The sequence below is a fragment of the Seriola aureovittata genome, chromosome 15 (assembly GCF_021018895.1).
Source record: "Seriola aureovittata isolate HTS-2021-v1 ecotype China chromosome 15, ASM2101889v1, whole genome shotgun sequence".
NCBI lineage: Eukaryota > Metazoa > Chordata > Actinopteri > Carangiformes > Carangidae > Seriola > Seriola aureovittata.
This window is the reverse complement of record NC_079378.1, coordinates 15,880,831-15,900,487: the sequence shown is the minus strand read 5'-3', so window position 1 is coordinate 15,900,487 and position 19,657 is coordinate 15,880,831. Positions and strand designations below refer to the sequence as shown.

The 19,657-nt window shown below is 39.6% G+C and overlaps 2 protein-coding genes across 4 annotated transcripts in view; one reads left to right on the top strand and one right to left on the bottom strand.

The window, feature by feature from the left end:
• LOC130181952 (serine/threonine-protein kinase PAK 3) overlaps positions 1 to 10,142 on the bottom strand; it is a 42,022-nt gene extending 31,880 nt beyond the window's left edge. The window contains exons 1-3 of one of the 2 annotated variants that reach the window (XM_056396433.1): positions 10,096 to 10,142; positions 8,874 to 8,940; positions 8,663 to 8,754 (exon numbers count right to left, since the gene is read on the bottom strand). The gene's annotated coding sequence lies outside the window, so the exon portion shown is untranslated. Of the gene's footprint in view, positions 1 to 8,662; positions 8,755 to 8,873; positions 8,941 to 9,641; positions 9,778 to 10,095 lie in introns of those variants that run through there. The other variant, XM_056396431.1, reaches the window with a different exon arrangement.
• mepcea (methylphosphate capping enzyme a) lies at positions 9,861 to 19,655 on the top strand. Of its 2 annotated transcripts, none has more exons than XM_056396426.1 (5): positions 9,861 to 10,001; positions 10,706 to 12,591; positions 14,710 to 14,928; positions 15,076 to 15,199; positions 15,295 to 19,655. In XM_056396426.1, exons 2-5 carry the CDS (start codon positions 10,753 to 10,755, stop codon positions 15,327 to 15,329), a joined length of 2,217 nt encoding a protein of 738 aa, XP_056252401.1. In that variant the 5' UTR covers positions 9,861 to 10,001; positions 10,706 to 10,752; the 3' UTR covers positions 15,330 to 19,655. The 2 variants fall into 2 exon arrangements, with proteins under 2 accessions (XP_056252401.1, XP_056252402.1); XM_056396427.1 differs by lacking the exon at positions 9,861 to 10,001 and adding an exon at positions 10,156 to 10,282.
• Positions 19,656 to 19,657: the final 2 nt, after the last annotated feature.

Sequence of the window (19,657 nt, the reverse complement as noted above, 5' to 3'; positions counted from 1 at the left end):
GAAATACACAACCAATTCCCTACATGACTGCACTGAGGTATATGCTCCAGTTTTTCTTTAACCTTTCGGTTGGCCGTCATTTTTGTAGATTCAAACTGATTTAACCAGCAAAATGAACAAAAGATTACACCTCCCACCTGGATTAACGTAATTTGTCTGCTCTGTGAGAGGAGCAGATGTTTTGTACTCCGAAAGCGATAAACTGGGTTGGCAACAATGATTAGAAAGGTCACAGACTTTCTACTACTGCCATTGTATGTCCCCTCACCGCCACTGCCGTGTCCTTTAGAACTACTGAACCCGTACACCTGCTCCCTCACTGTAAGTCACCATAGATAAGAAATGCATATAATGTCTTAATTAAAGACCAGCACAACAGACAGACATACAGATGCTGCTCCACTTTTATTTGTTGTTGTGTCTCAAACTGTTTCAGTTCCAGCAGCTGTATATTGACATTAATATGACTGATGCAATACTTGCTCCATTCCACATTCTGCTAAATATGTGGCAATTACTTATAAACTTAGCCAAGTAACACTCAAGGCACATCACTTCCTAAAGCTTGGCAGTGTAAGCTCAGATCAGGAGCTGACAGGACAACCTGCAGCTGCAGTGAGGAGGAGCATGATTTACTAGTATCCATAGGCTGCTGTCAGTGATCAGGTTTATATAATGAATCCTATAAATATCCTCTGGGGCACAGCACATCTCCATGTTGACATTTTGTAATAAGCCCTGTCTGGAATTTACGTGTGGTGGGCAGAGTCAGGAAAAATGCTTTCTAAGTGGAATCTACATTGTATAACTGTATAACCTACATATACCCTGACTTATAATTGTATCAGTAACACAATCAGGTAGGTTCCTAAAGAAAACTGTGTTGTAATCTTGTTATGTGCATCTGAGTTTACAGTTGACTGCCTGTAATGTAAAGCAGTGTTGTTATTTCACTGCAACCCATAATTCACTTAACACTGAAGTGTTGCTTTTCTGTACATGTCAGTGTCAAAAAAAGATTATTAGGGAAAATTACAAACAAGTGTATATTACTTCTATTGTCATAACATGAGCATTATGTAAAGTGACTGTAAGGAAAATATTAACGGTGTTTAAGCCATGCTAGAGGCATGACTTTATGGACGGTCTTTCTGTCCACAATTCTGGTCCAGACTGAAATATCACAATAACAACTGAATCAACCGCAATGAAATTATGTATAGATAGATATTCATGGTCCACAGTGGATGAATACTACTGACTTTGGTGATGCCCTGACTTTTCCTTAGGCGCGACTGTGAAGCTGACATTTTTGTTTTTTAGTGAAATATCTCAACAAGTATTTGATAGATTACAATCAAATTTGGTGCAGATATTCACGGTGCCCAGAGGATGAATACTAATGACTTTCGTCATCCCCAGACTTTTCATGTAGTCCCACCAGCAGGCCCAATTTGGTACAGCATTTATTATGATGAATCCTGATGACTTTGGTGATCCCCTGACTGTTCTTCTAGCGCCACCAGCAGGTCGGTGCTCCAACTTATCCAATGACAGATGTCCTCATGTACTGGATGCCACAAAATGTATTACAGATATTCATGGTTCCTGGATGATTAATGATTTTTGGTGAAATGTCTTGACAACTATTCAATAGATTGCCATGGATATTGTAAAAATATTCATATCCCCCTCAGGATGAATTGTAACATCTCTGGTGATCCTTTCACTTTTCATTTAGCACTGTCGCACATTTAATTTGGTTTTGGTATTTGGTTTAAAAGACCTCCAAAACTAATGGCATTCCCATTAGCCTCAGCTACATTTTGTGTTTAGTATAAATGTTAGCATTCTAAAATGCTAACTTTGAGCATGAACATTACACCATCAGCATGTTAGCAGTGCTATTGTGAGCATGTTAGCAAGCTGATGTTCCCATTTAGTATAGCGCACCACTGCGCCTTAGTCCAGCCCCACAGAGCTGCTAAAGCATGGGTGCAGTCTCCTAGTCTTGTTTGTATTTATTTTGTATTTTATGTATATTAGTAGAGGGAATTCAGAGATTTGTGCACCTTTTATTGGTTCTTTGAAAGTTTTCTGCCTTCTGGGTAACAGGAAATATCATGCACAGCTGCAATGGGCAAAACAAGTTTTCTCATTTTATGGCAATGAAGATTTGCAATCCAGTTGAATCTATTTCATCTGCTCAAATATCCCTTTGGTTTACAAACTCAGCCAGGCCAGCCATAAAATCCATCAACAGACACAGCATACAATTTTTGTTTGCAATATGAATGTAATTTCATCAATGCTTGTGTGCAGCAGCATTTCTTGATGATCCTTTTACATCAGATCAAGAAGAATGTTTCATTCTGCAAAATGGAAGGAAGATATTTGAGAAGGAAGGTCCTTTGGTCTAGAATCAAATAATCATAGCACTGGTCAATCACTACTCTATAAAGCGTATCAAATTATGGTTTACATTATCTTATTATGGTAGAGCTCACTGTGCCTTGGGAGCAGAGGTAGAGGAAAGCTTCAGAGAGACTTGCAAGCCCTGCAGGAAATGATGATATACGAGAAGAGATGAGGTGTGTGGGTGAATCCCACTGAACTGAACTTCACACTCTGCTATGGGCATCAATACAATCTCTCTCCCTCAATATCACACTTGTGCCATCTGGTGATAACAACTAAGCGGTTTTTCTTGTAGTTAATGCTGACATCATATAGGAGAGCACACAGTCATGATAAGTCTGTTTTCTGGTTTCATGCGTCCAAGTCAGTTTAGTTTCTTTGACTAAATTCAAGAGGGATATTATGACAGTAAACAGTGGTTTACTGTGATGAGGCAGCTCTTTCTATTATGAGACTCTACACAAATTTCCTGTGTAAAAACAATTACATCACAGAACTCAGTTACACATTTTTTTTGCGATGTAGCCAATAAAAAGAGTAAAGACTGCAAGTTATATTGTTTTAAAACAGTGCATATTTGCAATGATAATAGCAGTAACATTCACAGAATCAAGCACATTTAAATCAAGTGTTGTTCACCATTGAACTACACTGGAGGACTTTAGCTTTTAAAGCGACTTCATACTTTTTACAAAATGTTTGGCAGCTGTTTTGATTGATAAAATGATTTATCAATATATTGCACAATACCCAACAAAAAGCATGTAGGGCATTATATGGTATTTGTCTAAGTGTGCTGATGTCTGTGGATAAAACAGAAGGGAGAGGGCTGGTATGGACAGTGTATTAAATGCTCTTCATTTTACCACATCAGATTAACTTCTGTAAACCCTCCACTGGTAACTTGGCATGTAAAAGATAATGGGTCACGCTCACCCATGCTACAGCTACATTCACAAACAGGAAAAAAACAAAACACACTTTTTGTGTTCGTTGGCACTATACAGAGATTACCCCCTAATTGAGGTTAGTAGGCCTCTATCCTGCTGATTATGGGTATTGGCTATTGATAGGTTCCACATGGTTTTACAGGAGCTCATTAAGTCTATTTCCCATTTTTCAGAATGAAAAATGCTCAGCAGTAATGTAAGCGCTGTCAGCAGAGCGCAGTAATTACAGATTACAGTGGTTTAATACAGGTTTAATGTTGTGCACTTAACACCTCGGCTGTTTTGCCAAGATTTTAAATGTAAGCTATGTTACATGTTTCAACCTGCTTACTCAGAGAGGATGCTAAGGCTAAGGGGGAGCATTTCATCTGACTCCTGCTACCGTATGTTTCCGATCACGAATGCTAGTTTATGTCTTCAAACACAACTCCTCTGTGGCCACAATGCTAATCTGTGGTGACCCACAGTGGGGGTGGCGAGGAGGGGGGTCTTATTGACATTTTGCATCATCTGCTCTATCTGATGACTGTGAGGCTGGTGTGTGTCTAATGTCAACAGTAGTTTCCCAGTAAGTCTAATACATGATGGCCTGTGATGATAAACCAATTTGCAACATTTCTGCTGATAAAACACAATGACAACCAAACTATTTAATTTACACTCAGGGGCAGTGTTGCATCTGGAATACATGCATTTATGTCCCACTGAAATATATCTATCCACCCGGGTGTTCAGGCAATGATTCAAGCTACACTGCAAAGTAATAGAAATGTGTCACAGTAGATATGGTGATGGGAACTGCTGTATTACAACTACATTTCATAACTTCTTTGTTTTTATTCTCCTAAAGTAATGTGCAGTCTCATCTTTTAAACATTAGGCTGGTATTTTGACTATTACAATGCAACTTTTACCATTCAACACACTCTAACCTCTGGATTGTAACACAGTCTGGTAAATCCGTTCTTAAGAGGGATTTGGGGATTTTTATTATGACATTTGTGTGACACTGGAATCTAAAATATACAAATCCATCTTACACTTAAATAATCATGAACTTTAAAATGAGGCAGCTCCAAACTGTTTGATGTGATTCTGATGTGAAACAAAGGTGATGGGGGATTGTAATATACATTTTAAATAGCAAATACCTCAGCCGTTAGCCGTGCCAATTAAATATTAATCTATTCATTCATTTATAATGGTGTTTGGCAAACAGGTGAAGTTAACCAGATTTTGCAACTGATAACAAGTAAAACATAAAAATTGCCATTATGAGATGTTATAATTAGCAAATTGGTGATAAATGGTGTGGATTTGTCTATGATCCATGTCAGGGGAGCCGGTAAGCATCGACATACACAGGTTTATGAATGAACAAACGAGTGCAAAATCAAACGACTCTGGTTCCATATTATTTCAGTGTTAGTGTATCATAACAACACAGGTTATCATTCAGCATAGTAGCGTGAAATCACACAGTTGAGTAATTTGAAACACTGAGCAAGGACACCAGGTCTGATGCTGCAAACAAGATGCTCAGAGACACACCTATGAATGTAAAACAGGTGTGGGAAGGCAAATGAGTAGCCTCTGTGGATTAGAGAGAGGAGTGTGTGTGCCTATAAAGATCAGTTATTATTCAGTTGTTGTACAAGTAAACATTATTTAAAAGGATAGGCTCCTGCAAATGTCCTCACACTGTTAATGGCCGGTGGTTAGCAATCCAGTCGGATATACAGATAAAGGGAGCACAATTCAGCATATTTTTCAGCACAATGTCACAAACAAATAAGTTTTGTCTCATATTAACCATGTCGTTATATGCGACAGTGTTGCTTGCACAAACACACAATTCACATAGTAACATTTCTCATGGATATTCACAAACGACAGAGTTTGCATATTCACATTTCTGTGTTGAACACACACTGCTTTAACTCTGCTCACTTGCCTGTCCTCAATCAAGCCTTGTGTCAATATCAATCAGCGGATGGCAGCAGCACCTATCAGCTCTCAGAGGGCAACACAACAATAAAAGTACTATCCATGACAACGCTGGTCTGGACAAGTCCCTCCCACTGACAGCTGGCTTATTGTGTGCTGTGCCTCTGAAGCGGCCTTGTTTCCCTTTGCTTGGACTGTTCAATAACTAATCTCAATGCAGCCAGCAGCATGTAGCTTTGAAAATGAGGAGGGCAGGCCCGATGGAAAAGTCATAAGCTGCTTGTCAGTGTTGTTGGGTCACTGGTCGGGTACCTTGTCAGTTCACATGAGGATTCATGGACGTGTCAGAAATGGTGCGCACACCTTGGCTATGCAATGCCAAATTAAAAATGGTGGACAGTTTTTCATGAAGTTGTTAAGAAGTGGCATTCTCACCAAAGATGTGCTTGTGGACTATTGTTACATCTGACCAGTTATTACTGGTTTAGTTTCATAGCCAACAGCATGTTCTCCACAGGTCAGACATGTAATCTAATTTAACTAATTATCTTTGAATATTTACTACGTTGAATAACTTTTCTTTCAGTATCTGAAGAATTATTTGATTTGCCTGAAATTAATCATATCAAAGGTTATCATGGCACGTTTGCAATTATTCTTCCCAAGACTGCAAATGACATTTTGATCCGTCATGTTATCATCCCCCCACAATAATGAAATTGAGAAAGGGCAACTATAGTTTGGTCTCCAGCCTTCAGTTGATTCATCCATCTGTCACGTCTCAGAAACGCTATTCTGACTAAGCTCAGTGGGGTTGATTCATGTCAATAAAGCTAGAATAATTAGATCAAGGAAGGCTCCACATCCGCCACCTTCAGTTCATTTACAGGGCGATGGGTATTAGCAAAACTTGTTAATCATCTTATTACACTAATAAACGAATAAACCTTGTTTTTGCTGTTTTGTGCTTCATGTATTTTATTTTTGTTAAATGCTATTTGATCCATTTTTAGTGAAAAAAAAAAGTAATGGCAATGATGGTATCAATGTAAAAATGAACTGGTGAAAAAAATACTCAAAATAGCACGTTGACCTGTCGATTCACCCCTCAGCCAACAGTTACTTACAATGACATCACACATTAAATCTGAACTGGGCTCACGGCAGAACAAACGGCGGATTTCCCTGATGTTACTGCACACAGGGCACGCGAGCTCTGTCACATGTAGGCTAATGAACAGCAGGCTCGTGCTCTTGATGGAGGAGCCTTTTGGGCCACAAGAACCGTGTGTACTCACCACTTTCTGCTTGGACACACACAAACAATGGGACACGTCTGGAGTGCTTGGGGCCCAAACCCTGAGGAAGGGCAGATGGTGTCCGGGATCGAGGACCGCACCCCCATTAACATGAGAAAAGAGAGGGACAGAGGCGGGGGAACAGGTACCCTCTCTCCCATTTTCCCCTTCTATAGAGATTAGAGAGGGGGTGACTCATTTACCCAACACAGTCTGTGGCACTGATTTGGAACCCAATTAGGAGCATGCTGTCAACTCAGCAGCAGAGAATATCGAGTGTGAGGTTCCAATTTGAAAAAAAAAAAAAAAGTCCCATCTACAGTTGCATAAAAAATGCAGTTTTTCTTATGCATATTTATTAAGATTTCCATGTCATCTTTTATTTAGGAAATTTCATTTTGCAAGTGCCATATTAGCCTCTAAGAATAACTCATGATTATCATTTTAGTACAACATTATGGGTGAAGACAAAATATTTGAGGCTTTTATTATAAAAAAGTGTGTTTTGGTGTGTGTGGATACAGTTCCTGTGAGTTTTATGATGTTAGCAGGATTTCTGTTATTTTTGAGTGAATAAGAGATCATACGTTTTTATTTATAATCATTATTATCATTATCTTTATTATCATTTAATTATACCCTTAATGTTAAATGCCAGCAGGTGGTGAAATCAGTAAAATGTCTTTTAATGTACTTTCATCTCAGATTCAAGTGGTTATAGCCTACATACTGGGTTTTTACATAAGTACGTAAAAGATAGAGTTAAAGCTGCTAGAGTACTTACTGTTTGGGAATAAATAGAAAAAGCAAGAATATATTTCAGCAACAACGTCCAGCCCATAGTGTCACTAAAGAAACTACAGAATAATATCTTGCAGATTCTTTTAGCTTTTCAAAACAAAACCCTGCCAGATTCCTTGAGGGTTGGTAGTGTTTTCCTTTCTTTTCACTGGAGGCATCTTTTACCTAAAAACATAAACATTCCTGTTGCCACAGCTGCAGATTTCTGGGGCTGGAGCCTCTCTCCGGGTGGAGAGAGGCCGCTCTGTTGTTTTGACTCATTAATCACACCAACCACAATGTGAGAATTTCTCATGACCACAACATTACCCACTAAAAAGAAATGTATTCCTTCATCTCTTATTCCAAAATAAACCAACTTAATGGCAACGCTGAACAGCAACATTTTATGGTTCAATTTGCAGTGATGCAGCAATAAAATCATCATGACTACAACCAAACAACATGAATAAAAAGAGGAGACTAAAGAGAATGAGCGAGATAGAGAATTGAAACACTGTTAAAGTGTGTATATAAGTGGACATGCAGCCTATGGTGTGCTGCATATTATTACGCTTGTTTTTGTCTCCCCCTAGTGGTTATTTGGAGGACTGCTAAAATCTCCAGTAAATTCAGATATCCTCCTGACTAGTTCAGCACAATATCTCATTACATAATTACTGTGTCCCACATTCACTAAGGAGCATTGAGAAATCTTAATAAGATTAGATTATATATAGATTAGATATCTTAATTTGATAGAACTTGACAGAAGCATGGACAAATTAAACACTCTTGAAACAGATGTTTGCTAGTTTCCTAGCTAGCTCCTTTACTACAATATAAGATCATAAAACAACATATTGTATGTGTAATTTGATTAAGAACACAGATATAAGCAGTAACTCTGCATAAAGGATGTAACTTATGAATATACAATGATATTTTTTTTTTTATACCTTTACAGTATAAAACTTTCATTCCTCACCAACAGGAGGTTTACATTCAGAGCTCAAGGATGTTCCAGACACAGGTGGGTCATAGAATAATAGTGAATTTGCTTGGCTTCAGCAGCACTGACCAGTTTGCTGCCCCAGACTAGTACCACTGTATACAGTATCTTCTACTGAGATCGAAGTGTAGGGATGGAAGTAACAAGAAGCGTCCCTTCTACCTCAGCAAATTCCTCTTGGTTCACGTCCAGAGCTCTAATTTCAGGCTTATTCTAGATACTGGTCAGGGGGGCAATGATAGGATGAACAAACCTACCATGCAGTTTGTGGCCTTGAAGTTGATGGTGAAGGTGTCATTAAACCAACGCACCTATAGCTGGTTTGTGGATTTTAGCCATGGCTGCGATGCTGTGATAAAAAAAAGAAAGAAAAAAAAGATAATAACCAAGTGTTTAGTGTGTGTTTAGAACTGACATATAGCAACAACAAATATTTGGCATTTGGCATGATTTTTTGAGCAACCTTACCATGAGCTTGAAGTTGCATTCACACTGCATACCTTCATGGTCCATGTTATATAGGTCACTCCTCCATCTGTGCAGAGAGAAGACAAAAGTTTAAAAAAAAAAAAAAAGAAGATACATTTTGGGATTTAGTCTCCTTAATATATAAACTGCATGAGGCTACAATCATTGTGTCATCGTGGCTGCTCAAAATGCACTCTGAAACATAAAAGTCTAGGCCTTAGTCATTTTCTGCACATTACATTTAGTCTTAAACAGTAGAAATCCTGGTAATAAATTTCTGAATAATGAAATTTTTTGAATTTCAAGTCAGTATATGAAAATCTGTAGGCTATGTGTTTAATCCTGACAAGGACCTGGTTGCAGACAAGAAGGTCTTTCTTGCACTTTAGTAATTAGAATATTCAGAGCGAAAATGTTCATTCTTATTAGTAATGTGTTGATCCGTAGTGAAAACTGAAAAAATGCCAATTTAAGCTTATAGCTATGTACAGTGATGACTATATTTTGAATTGAAAATATATTAAAAGTATCTAACAGGCCTACATTACTCTGCAATGATACACCAGAGTAAGGCCTGGAGCGATTTGTTGATTAATCTACTCACATTCATGTTCATTCAAACTGAACAATGAATTGGTTAAATTTAACAATAGGCTACTTGACTTATTAATCGATAAGGAAAACAATCAGAACTTGTAGCCCTCATGTTAACCAGCATGAAGATCAGTGAGGCTCATTATAATATCCTAGAGACTGAGTCCTCCTCACCACCTTGCGGGCACCAGTCAGAGATCTCCGCCCCAGTCATCTTGGGCTACAGCTCGGAGCCCGGATGCGCCGCCATGCCGACTCTATCAGCGAGTGGAATAATTTATTCACCAACCTGCCTGACACTGGGCGACTAGGAGTTGACTGAAGAAGTAGTCAAGACAGTTTGGAGAGCAGAGGAGCCGTTGCGGCGGACAGAGTGGCACGGAACAACCGCGCTGTGTTTTCTTACGTGTTTGTGTTGCCCTGCCAGCGTTGTATTGATGTAGGGACACTTGTGTGCTAGCTACGCTAACGTTAGCTCGAGTCGAGGGAGTGCGGGGTAGTGACAGTCCGGCCGGAGGCGGGGAGAACTGCGAGGTGAGACTGTTATTTTGATGGTGACTACACTGTTGACTGTTTGCGAATAGGTGGCCATCTGGAAGATAGTATCACTTTCATAAATGTGACTCACGGTTTTAGAGGGTTCAGGCAGCAGCATATCGATGTGGGTACTTGACTGTTTGTCTAATACCGCTTTTTGACCGGAGTGGAGCTGAACGTTTACTCGACGTTTCAGTCTTCTGGCCCGCGATAGAGAAGCTAGGAGCTAGCTTGCTAACTAGATAACTATCCAACACATAGACTCCCAAACTTTTCAGGTCAGTAACCCCCTGAGCAGACATGCTTCAAATCCTCAGGCTGATAATGTTGTTATCATTGAGACTCTGCATTTTAAGTGAGACTTTTGTTGTTAGTGCAACAATAGTGAAAAAGTAAATGGTTACCTTGTACACCCCCCTCTGTAAATTCAAAGTAATTGACCACGACGTGAACTTAAGCTGAACCTTTTTAAGTTGCCCCCTGGAGGGCGCAGGTCCCTGGATTTGATGTAGGTTTGAGGATCCCAGAAGCATAACCTAGTAGTAATGTTAGCCAACTTAGACTGGTATGAGTGACTTGAGTTTGCAAGTGTGAAGAACCTCCTTTTATGTAATATTGTTCACCGTGCTTGAAATGATTTATGCTACTCAGTAGATTATTTCAAATGTTTTCATTTAACTGATGTTCTCTGGGACTTTCAGATCAAGGAAAACTTCCATGTCTGCATCAGCTCTGGAAACCAGAAGAGATGTCTGTCGATGAGGATACTGTAAAAACTGGCAGCCCACAGGCCAGCTCAACTTCATCTCTGCAGCTCTCAGATTGTACTGGAGGTTACAGTAGTATATCTGTAATGGTGGAGGGTACCGCAGCCACCCCTGACTTTGCAGCTGCATGTCCTGTCCCGGGCACTGCAGCCTCACCTAAACATACCAGTACGACTGACACGCTCACCCACTCAGACAATGCTGAACAGAGAGCCAGAGGGAACGAGAATAACATCAATCGCAGGAACAGCTTTCATCATTCCAAACAACAGCAACAAACAAAACTAACGAAACGGCGCAACACAGCAAACTCCAGTTTCAAGCATCCGACATCTGGCAAGAGGAGACGAAGGGCCAACTCTGAGAGTGACTCCGTCCTGCCTACCAACTTCCTTCTGGGTGGGAACATTTTTGACCCACTGAATCTCAACAGTCTGCTGGATGAGGAGGTCAACAAGGCACTGAATGCAGAGACGCCCAAATCCTCCCCTCTGCCAGCAAAGAGTAGAGACCCTGTGGAGATCCTTATCCCCAGAGACATCACAGATCCGTTGAACCTGAACAGCGGGATAGCAGACAGCAGCTTTTTGGTGTCCCCCTTCAAGAGTGGTGGAAGGAAGAGACACCGCAATAGACACCATGGTGGAGGTGGTGGTGGCGGTGGTGGCGGTGGCGGCGGCGGCGGCGGCGGTGGCGGCAGTGGGATTTCAAACACACAGATCAACCTCTCAGAATTAGGAAAAAGTGAGGTTAAAACCAGCACCTCCGCACCGCTTCCAGGTATGTTAGCCTCATGTTCTGCTCTAGATGTCTCCAAAGAGTCCAACAGTTTCTCCAGTGTCACAGAGGACTCCCATGAGCACTCAGCTGACAACTCAGCCAGCTGCAAGGAGGAGATGACATCCATTTCCTTGGAGGATTCCACGTCCTCCATATCGGGAGGACCAAACCAGCACACAAGCAGACGCAAACGTAGGCGCAACTCCGGCAAAATGGAGACCCCTGTAACCCATTCCACCCCCATTGGAAAGTCAGGATCTGGAGACAGAAGTTGTAGTACAGGGGGACAGAAAAATTCTCAGTCTTTCCACACACCAAGAAGTGGTCCTAGAACAGGCCTGGGAGGCCGCCAGCACCAGCAGCCCCACAACCAGGCGAAGGAGCAACAGAGGAAGTTCCAGTATGGGAACTACAACAAGTATTATGGCTACCGCAACCCAGGTGCTAGTGAAGACCCACGGATGCGTGTATTTCGTCCAGAATGGTTTGAAGGTAAAGACGTACTGGATTTGGGGTGCAACGCAGGCCATCTAACGCTTTATATTGCCAAAATGCTTAGACCTGCACGAATATTGGGCCTGGATATTGACAGTGGACTGGTACATGCAGCCCGAAAGAACATTAGACATTATCTTTCGGAGCTGCAGACCCAAGAGGCCAGGCGTGCAATGCAGGAGAAAAAGAGCACTAAACAGGAGGAGAGGAATGGAAATGAGAGTCACACAGGCACAGAAAAGAAGCACAATGAAGCCGAGAGCAGGGATGAAAATGGGAAACCAGTGAAAGGAGAAAGTGGCCCTGCAGACGCTGTAAATGACAATGACTCCTGTCACACAGATGAGGCAGGGACCCAGAGGCAGGACAGCAAAACAGAGGAAATGGAGCAGGAAGATTGTGATTCAAACCCCACTGATCACTCTGTAAGCTGCTCTTTTCCTATGTCCCTACGGATCTCCAGGGGGCCCATCGCTGCACCTCCACTGACAGAGACACCCACCACACAGCCCGGGGAGTTCCCCTCAAATGTGTCCTTCATCAAGGTAAGATGGCTTTCTATGTGTGAACATCTGATGCAGTGTAGTTGCCATGTTCTTGCATCTTGGGAGCCGAGATGATAGTAGAATCAAATTCAGTACTTCACAGTGAGCTAGCCCTTAAACACACCCAAACAGATCTGATAAGAAAAAGGCTTTGTGTTAGGTGAAAGTCTCTGAGCTCTGACTGTCTGAGGACTTCATAGAATTTGTGCGCCCACTTATTCTCCCTGGAACCTGATGATGATGATGATGATGATGGTAATTGTCTTGTATCTAAATTAGGGGTAGCACCGTCACAGCACAGTCAGCCTCATTAAAGCATGCAGCCTGAATCATGCAGCCTATCTAGAGAATACATGTATGGTATTAACTTACCAGAAAAGGGAATAGCAGCCTTGAATTGCATGCAAAGTTAACATTGAAATATTGCATGATTGGATGCATTGTTTAAGTTCTTGTTTTCCTGTTAAAACAAAAGATACTCAGCTATCAGTCAAAAAGACCCAGGCTTCTCTTTTCTTATAGATTAATAATAATATATAAAGCAAACATGTTGCTCTCTTGTCATAGTTACTAATAAAGAAGCATCTGCACCACTTCATTTATGTATCTTAAATTTATCTTCACTGTCTCAAACTGTGAGTAAAGAGGGATTGACCACAGGTTTGCCCTGCTTAAAATTATTGGTGTGTTGCGCACCTTGGTGTGTGTGGGTTTTTTTTTTTTTTGTTTGTTTTTTTTTAAAACTAGAGGCTCCCTAATCTCTGAAGGTGATGTTGGGAACTGAAAGATAGAAGCAGCAAAGAGGCAGCAGTCTGTCCTTTTCACCAGATTGATGTTGATTCTAATGGCATCAGCTTTTCAATTGCCAGCCTTCATTTAGAATTTGACAAATATTTTGACAGCTTTTCTTTTACAGCTTAAAGTTTTCTCATTAAGGGTTTTATTATTATCATTTCTATGGAAGTTACTTCACTCCACTGGCCTTGTGCCTACAGGCTGTATGTAGGCAGCTACATGAATTGGTTAGATGCAGAAACTGTAGCGTCTCTGAATGAAATCAATAACCACCCCCCTTGCTTTGAGCATTAGAGTTAACGGCAGTGTAGCACAGAGCTTATTCTGTAAATCAGTGAGAGGCATCAAGACGAACGCCTGAACTCCCTCAGTCTGCACAATAAAAGATGGATTTGAAAGAGAAATGTCAGTCTGTGTAGCATTTGTTTGACAAACCTTCCCTGGTATCGAGTGAGAGCGTGGAAAGCTGAGGGAAAGGATATATTGATTTAATATAACAGTTGTTTTTCCTTATTGCTAAATTCTTATCAATTCCCAAATTAGAAAAATTAGAAAATACAGTTTCAGTGATCAGGAGGCAAATCTTGATCCTTTATCACCCATCTTGGATCTGTGGTAGATCAAACCCTTGCTAATGAGTTACACCAGTGCTTTTCCTGATATGACATTTCAAAATGTCAAAATGTATACTAAAAAAGCAGACTTTGTTCTCAGTTGTATTCTATTTAAAGGATGATCAGGATCAAATAACACTCGCCATCTGTTTCTTCTCAACTCTGCTCTACTGTTATCTGTTTTTCTCATTCAGCATCAATCATGCATATCAGTCCTTTCTAGGGTCCTACTGCTATACTTAGCAATTGTATGATATATATATACACTGCATATAAAATCAAAAATATCTGTGTATTGTAACTGGAGTTGCTGTGACCCTTTGCCCTTTCTATTCTTTACTATTGTTATTGATCATAGCATGCAAACGTTTTCAGCTGTAGCACTCATTGTTTCTACCTACAAGATAATTTTCATTATTGATTAATCAATTTTTTTTCAAATAATGATTTATTGTTATATAAAATGTCAGAAAATAAATAGACATTGTAAGTTCCCAAAGACAAATAAAGAGTATAAAAAAAATAATAATAATTTATAATGATCCAGACAGAGTGAAGCGGGGAGCCACCTAAACTTAACATCTTTACTTGATAAAGGACCAAAGAGTCGTTTAGAGTTGTATAGCACTAAATTTCCCCAAAAATGTTCATCCAGTGAAGTCCATGTTTTTCTCACCGCACCTTTTTTTTTTTTTTTTTTTTCCTTTAGGCCAATTATGTACTGGAGAATGATAACCTGCTTGTGACTCAGCGGCCAGAGTACGACGTGATCCTGTGCCTGAGCGTTACCAAATGGGTTCACCTGAACTGGGGAGACAGTGGCCTCAAGCGGCTCTTCAAGAGAGTCTACAGACATCTCCGTCCTGGAGGCATGTTCATCCTGGAGCCGCAGCCGTGGGAGTCCTACGTGAGGAGGAGAAAGCTGACTGTAAGAAACTGAGATGATTGTGATGCACATCGTGACTTCTCTAACAACACAACTGTGCCTAGATATTGGTAGCAGTCGGTGGTTTTAAAACGTTTTTACTGTTTTACTGAAATATAAGAAATTCTTGTTTTCTCTCTCATGTGACAGGATAATATTAGCAGGAATTATCACAGCATCCACCTCAAACCTGAGCAGTTTCCATCATACCTTACAACTGAGGTGGGCTTCACCAGTTTCGAGTACCTTGGTGCCCCTAAATGTTCAATAAGAGGTAAATTAATAATTTGTCAGTGCCAGTTTATGTCCTTCTTGTTATTTACTGTTGTAGCTCGATGCCATGATCCACTTTTCTTTCCATTATGACAGGTTTTCAGAGGCCAATCTACTTATTTCACAAATGACCGCTCCTGCCTTGAAGATCATTGAATGTGAGTAGCCTGAACCACCATCATACATTCAAGCCAGCCAGCTGCCCTGGACTGCAAGGAATCATCGTGAATCCTTAACAGTTACTCCAGACTCTTCAGACGCTGAAGATGAAATTCAGAAAGGAGGAATGGGACCAAAAGTGGAATTAATTTTGTAAAGACAATACCTGTGAAGAAGAGGCACCTATCAGAGTTTTCTGTGACTACAAATTCTTAAAATATCGAGTGAACTCAGACAGGATCTACAGTGTGTAACCTGGAGCCAAATATCATAGTTTGGCCGGACTGTGGAAGACGTGCTCATCTGATCAGTTCCTCAGACTGTCCAAGTGCTAATGATGCCCCAATTTGATGGCAGGCCATAACACATGTTTGAATACCTTTGGCCATATATCTTTACTTTCATAACTTTGTTCTGTGCCACCGCATCACCATACATTATACATATTAGGGTTGGGGGATAAAAGACAGACTTTCCCAATTGGCCATCGTTACAACTTCAACTGGCAGTAGCCGGTGTGTTCAATAGATTAGCTCACTGCAAAACTGCAGCTTGTCACTGGATTACAAAGCCATTTAACAGATCTTACACTGACATGATGTCTCTTTAACAGCCACTCTGGAGTGCAGGTAAAGGACACTGCAGGCTGTTGGTAAATGAAGCCCCATATTGCCGGCTCAATTGCAACTACTCCTGGCACAGAAAATGTTCTTAGTTGTTAAATATTTACATTATGGCCTTAATTCTTGATGCAGCAGTCTTATATAAATGCGCATATTTTGTTGATTTTAAAACAGCCAAAGACCATCAGCCATAGTCAGTGTATCACTAATAGCTGATGTGTTTGTCTTATCTCCCAACCCTAGTATGTAGATTGTTTTGTCATTATTTTGCAAAATAGGCATAAGAGCCGAATTAACTTTGATCTGTTACAGAGCTGTAACTCCACAGTTTGAAATACAAAAAGCTCCTAGATTGCACAAGTTGGAGACCTTTGAAAAATGTCAATGTGATAAAGATAATGATGCACAATGAGAAAGGTGCACTCAAAACAGCCAAAACAGCAAAAGATCTTGTGAAATGTTGACTGTTGAACCCAGTCCGTGTTGCGTCCGAGTGCTGTATTTTTTTCCCCCTTTATCAGCACGGTGAAATTTGTCGTGCAGCTTAAGTGTATGTAGCTGTATAAAGGTAATGCTGGGCAAATTGGTAAGTCAGTGGCCACGGTGACCCAAACACAAACATTAGATTCTATCATTTTACATGGAGACAGCATATAGTTGAATAAGGCTTACTATCATTGGGCATACTTAGCATTTCAAAACTGACAGATAAAATGTTACATCCCTAAGTGCACATTGAAAATGTTCATATCTTTGTTTTCAAGGAAAAAGGGGTTTGGGCTGTTTTGAGTGTAAACTTTACCATTTAAGAAGCAACAGATCACTTCATGGGTTCTTCAAGCATTTTCGATGCTCCATCCTAATGGTAGGGGGCTGAGCTGTGATGACACGCAGGTGTTGGGCTCAGCTCAAGATAATTCAGCCCAGAGACCACAAGGACTATTTTGCAAAGTCAATGTGTAGCATGCAGTGATCTATTTCTTTTCTTTTTTTTTTTCCATGACAGTTAAGCCATAGCCCTACGTTACGTGTTTGCAGTGTCCTTCATGAGGTGCTGACTGAGAGTATAACTGTTAGTAGACATGCTAGATCTTCTTCAGTGCTGTATAATTCTGGCACGTACATAGTTTTGTGTGGTCTGATCATCTCGACTGGACAGGCATTAATTCAAACCGCATCAGAATCACTTAAAATACTCTAGTGCTTTTGTAGCTCCTGAGTTGAACTCACCTTCTGTGAGGATGAACAAAAATTTACATTTGTAGAAAATGGATTGTTACTAAAAGTACTGGAATATATCCGTATGACTTTATACCAAATTTGAATATTAATATGCTGTTTGTATTGAAGCGCTGCCAAAATATTTTATGGGTCATTTGCTCTTGAATTTGACAAAATATGCCATCATCATCTTAGTCTTTGGCCTAATGAGGACAGTTATGACAGTCTTTGTGATTGTATCTTAATTGGTGTGCACTGAGCACTGCTCATCTACAACCTTTCATTTGAAGTGGCTGGGACAGAAAATCTTCCTTTTTTTGGTGACTGATTCAGTCATAGTGTTTGGCACACTAGGGTAGGAGATGATGGATAATGTATGTTTCTATTTTAGTATGTGATCAATGTAAATAAGTTTGCAAATTTTGTTTCACTGTTGTCAATATTAAGTTCATAACTGCTTTTGTCATTTTCCAGTGGATTTGTTTTTGTCTTGTTTTCAAATGTTTGCTGCCAATTTGCGGGTGAGTCACAGGTCAGAGTTTTTCGTCCTAAAACGGATCGCTAATCCGGCTCTGTAACAACAAATGAAAATGTACATTGCAAAGTTCTGATGTGTTTGCTTTTTTTCTGTCCTGGCAGGCACATGGATTGTTAGATTAGCTCTTTATTTTTTTTATAAACTGTTTGAAAGGAGTGTTTGTGTTAACGCACTCTCATTTCACTTCATTTGACATGCTATAGACATTTTAAAATGATTCAAAATCAAGAAAGATTTGCATACTTTTTCCATCAGACTTTTTATAACAAGTTGTGGAACACTGATTAACCTATTAAATGAAGCTTCAGGTTACATTTTGAATTGAAAGTGAATTGGCCTCAACCTCAGTTGGCCCAACAGACACAAAAGCACCAAATCACACCTTCCTCCTAAGCTCAGACAATCGGATTCTCAGGCTTAGATCAGCCCACTGCAAGGGGCATTTTGCTTTTTGCATTATTAACAAAAGTTTTGCTTTTTGCAGGTCACATAATAAGCATTTTATTTGAAAAATGAATTGTTTAAAGCTAACTTGTGTTAAAAATTGCACCTTACTGTCTCAGCAGCGGTATCTTACAGATTTTAACCCAGTAGGTCTGACTTGTAATTCCAGGTAGTCAAGCTAAAGCATGTCTTTGCTGGAGATGTGAAATGATATGTTGTTATATACAGTGCTGTAAAAACTTTTGTACTTCCCTTGAGGTTTTGCACAAAGTTGTGCAAAGTCATGAATGAAAGGAAATTACACAAAAATAGGGTGTATTAAATCTAACACCCCTTGCATCGACAAGGTGTAATGCTAATGAGAAATATTACTATTTTAAAACCTATGATGATCAGACCTCATATTCCGGTTGTAGTTTACAGTACAATATTGTGCAACATTTGTGCTTCTGCCTTTTTAGCCAGCAAAAATTGATTCCATCATAATTCAAGTGTATAATGGATTGAAGTTAAGAAAACCAGTGTAGCATTGAATGTGAAAGCTTAAGCGTCCAGGTTTTCATGTTGCAAAGAACACAAAAGGTAAATATTACAAGATACATTGCAATCAAAGCACAACCTGTTGTATTTTTCAATTTTTTTTATTTATTTTAATGTATTTACATAGTTTTGTATTTGCAACTTGAAGACTGGGAGCCATTCCAAGAAGTAGTTTAGTGAATTCTAGCATTTTGTTATCTGGCATTTTGTTGAGAGAAAGAGCTGCTCTGGCTTTTATTTAACTATATGATGCAGGTAAATTAGTAATCCTGCTTTGTGCAGCAGATCTGTAAATGCCACAGAAAGTAAACCTCACATTCAAGACTATGCTTACATTTTACTTAACTTCAACTCGTCCTATAACTAATGGAATAATGGAAACTATAATGTTTAAAACCAGTAGCTACAACCTGATTATAACGTTTGAACAGCAATCCCAATGAAATAATACAATTTTTGTCAGAAACACAATAACACTCTGACACAGGAACAACTTTACTTACAGTTGCATACTCGCTTCTAATTTATTAGAACTTTTGTAACACATGTACCTAAATTTGTTCTAAAACTGAAATAATAAAGCTTAAACTGGATGTCTTAAAGGAAAAAAAAGATGTTAATCTCTTTGGAGCACAACGAATGCATAAATTCAAGGGGTGTATGATTTTTAATGGCACTAAAATTCACCTCTTCCTGTTGAATTTGCACTGATAATGACTCGAGGGAATTAAACTAGTTTAGTACATTTTTTTGCAGTTCAAGTTGATGTTTTACATGTACCCTAATTTTCCTAGAACCAGTTTTATGGAAAAACTGTTGGAATAAAATAAGCCCTCTGTCAGGGAAGCTTTTAATTTTCATGCCTCTGAACAACAAGATATATCTGAATGTTTCTCTATGTAACATTTTAATTGATTAAAAGTGGTTCCAGATT

Excerpts from the sequence above, each read along its gene's own strand:
- mepcea (XM_056396426.1), top strand. The coding sequence starts at position 10,753 with ATGTCTGTCGATGAGGATACTGTAAAAACTGGCAGCCCACAGGCCAGC. Across the intron at positions 12,592-14,709 it reads CAAATGTGTCCTTCATCAAG|GCCAATTATGTACTGGAGAA; the intron begins GTAAGATGGCTT and ends TTTTTCCTTTAG. Across the intron at positions 15,200-15,294 it reads CCCTAAATGTTCAATAAGAG|GTTTTCAGAGGCCAATCTAC; the intron begins GTAAATTAATAA and ends CCATTATGACAG.